The following is a 2,816-nucleotide window of genomic DNA, read 5'->3' as shown; positions in this document are numbered from 1 at the left end:
CGGTAATAATAACTTATGATTCCACTTGTTGTTAAAAAAAAATTAAGAATTATATTTTAAAAGTATAATTATGCATCACTAAAATGTAAAAATTGAAAATTGAAAATTTTTACTAATATAATTAGTTTTGTATTTATATTGATATTACAACACTGTAATATCGTCCCCGTTCATGCAAAGTACACTAAGTCCAAAAATCGACTTAGAAATTTGTATTTTAACAATAATAAGAGCTATAAATTTCACAGTGTCATATTATTTACAACTACTCATTAACAGCTACTTCCCTTAAGGGAAACTCAATTAAAAAAAGAAAGAAAAAAATTTGGTTACATATGGTATACATTTAAAGTTTGAAAAAATTTCAAAAGCTGATTCATGTTTTTGGACTTGGTGTGTTTTGCATGAACGGGGACGATATAGTGTATTATATTTCAATAACATAACAGTGAAATATTTAAATTACGTTTTTAAAATACAATTTAAATCTAACCCTTAAAAGTACTAAGATTATTTATTGTATACATTTTTGCTTTTGGTTATTAATTATTTATATTTATTTTTATAGGAGTTAAAATCAGAATTTGAAGAATTTAAAATTCATTATATTAAAGAGCTTGAAGAAAAAAATGTATAAATATGTCTTGCACTTAACTGTATCAAACTGCCAAAGACATTTTTAGTTAAACATCATATTACATGGTAAATTAGATATATATTTAAACTGTATTAATTTTTTTTTATGATACTGAATCAGTTTTATACTGCCATTTTATTTTATAATTTATCTGATTGATTTTTTTTGTACCGAAATATTAAATTTCAAGTTTCCATTAATATAAACTTGTAACTAAAATGTTGTTATAATCTTAGGCATGTTATAATTTTAAATAAACTAACTGTGAATTAATTTAATTTGTTATTATTTATCTAAAACAACGAATCTAAAAGTTGTTCAAAGTTGGTTTTCATTCCTATAATATTATCATAAAAACAAAAATGGAATTTTAGAACCACACTGGTCTTATTAAACAAAAGTTTTTTTTAAACTGGAACTTTTGCTTCTTCATATTAGGTTCAAAATGTAACATGTTAATATGTTACTAATGCGTGTATTACATTTTCTTTCAATTATAAATGCTTTGCTTTTGAAAAATGATTTTAAACAAAGCTTAACGATTAATGAACCTATCTATAATTAAGTTTATTTTATTCTGTGATATTACCATAAATGGTAATAATGATAAATGTCAAAAAAAGAAAGAATAATTTCAGTCTCATTATCATAATATTTATAATACTAAAAAGTTTAACGTTGTATAATTCATCAAATTGAATTAAAACTAAATTTATCTGGTGGGTATTTATAATCTTACTAAAAAAACCTAATAAAATAAAAATGCATTATCAAAAAATATTTTATTTAATAGAATGTACTATCCCATGTTTCAATGAAATGAATTTAATAGTTGTACTTGTGGCATGGTGTAAATACCTATTCCTGTTTTCCCATATATTTTTAAAAAAAATACAACAAAATAATAACACCAATAAAAACACTTTTATAGTTGAAGATGACAGGATTTTTCTTATAATATTTATAATAAATGATTGCCTTAAATATTATTATTTCTTAATTTGTGGTCTAATATAATATAATTAAGCAAATAAATATAAATGTCCCTTATTCCTTAGGACCGTTCTTACAATGTCCGGTTAAAGTTAACTTAACCGGCCGAATTCTGCCGGTAAAAAAATTTGTTATCAGTCGGTTAGCGTTAACCGACACTTTACCGTACTTTGTAAGAACGGCCCTTAGTCAATATTAGTCATATTAGTCAATATTATGTGGCCATGTAGGGATAGGACCCGCGCAAAAATCACAGAATTGTGCTAAAATCATCAGTCCTTGGAACTAATTTGGCAATACCATGCAATACTGTTATCGTAGTATACCGGAGGTTACCAGCCAGCTACCACGTATCTATCACGATACCAATATACCATATGTATTCGGTGATAATAGATCGAAATATCAAGTAACTAGTAAGGTCAGCCCTAGTTTCGACCTTTTTTTTCGTCAACGGTGGCGGATTAACTTTTTTTATTCAATACCTAGTAGGCTAACAGTTCATCATGTTCCGTAATATTTCTACTGCGGTGAAAGGATGTACCGAAGTCGTGGCGACCACATCCACTAAGGCGCCGTGCCCAGGTAAACCGTCTAAACAAACTGTGCCGCCTAGGAAAATCTACCTGACCAACTTCACCTTGCAAAGTAGTCTGCTATCCAAGAAAGCATTGACTCCAGTTACCGCGACCCAAATTCGTTTGGTCCACACCGATTTCAAGATCCCAGATTACACCGATTACCGTCGTAACTCTGTGAAAGACCCGAGCGCTTCTAACCGCGACACATATGAAAATCGAAATGCCTTCACATACATGGTTCTGGGTACTGCCGTCACTGGCACAATGTTCTGCGCTAAGGCAATCGTTCACAAGTTTGTCTTGTCAATGGCACCGGCCGCCGATGTCTTGGCCCTGGCATCCATAGAAGTTAACCTTAATGATATACCGGAGGGCAAGAATGCAACCATCAAGTGGAGAGGAAAGCCCTTGTTCGTAAGACATCGTACAACCGCAGAAATCGAAACAGAACAAAATACCTCTCTAGCTGAACTCAGAGACCCAGAGGACGACTCTGTCAGAGTTCAAAAGCCCGAATGGTTGGTAATCGTTGGAGTATGCACTCATTTAGGTTGTGTACCAATTGCAAATGCAGGAGATTGGGGTGGTTATTACTGCCCATGTCA

At 30.8% G+C, this 2,816-nt stretch overlaps 2 protein-coding genes across 2 annotated transcripts in view; both read left to right on the top strand.

The window, feature by feature from the left end:
• LOC100159696 (ATPase family AAA domain-containing protein 2) overlaps positions 1-910 on the top strand; it is a 17,588-nt gene extending 16,678 nt beyond the window's left edge. Inside the window, exon 19 of the mRNA XM_029487550.1 lies at positions 569-910. Within this exon, the coding sequence (XP_029343410.1) occupies positions 569-637 (69 nt within the window). The 3' untranslated portion in view covers positions 638-910. The remainder of the gene's footprint in view (positions 1-568) is intronic.
• A 1,108-nt stretch (positions 911-2,018) lies between these two features.
• Rfesp (rieske iron-sulfur protein) lies at positions 2,019-2,816 on the top strand (the record flags this gene model as incomplete). The annotated part of the gene is given in 1 exon segment (NM_001163254.1): positions 2,019-2,816. A coding segment is annotated over 1 exon segment (680 nt), but the record flags the coding sequence as incomplete, so codon positions are not given.

This window comes from Acyrthosiphon pisum, chromosome A1 (genome assembly GCF_005508785.2).
Source record: "Acyrthosiphon pisum isolate AL4f chromosome A1, pea_aphid_22Mar2018_4r6ur, whole genome shotgun sequence".
Lineage (NCBI taxonomy): Eukaryota > Metazoa > Arthropoda > Insecta > Hemiptera > Aphididae > Acyrthosiphon > Acyrthosiphon pisum.
This window is presented reverse-complemented; position numbering and strand designations above follow the sequence as displayed.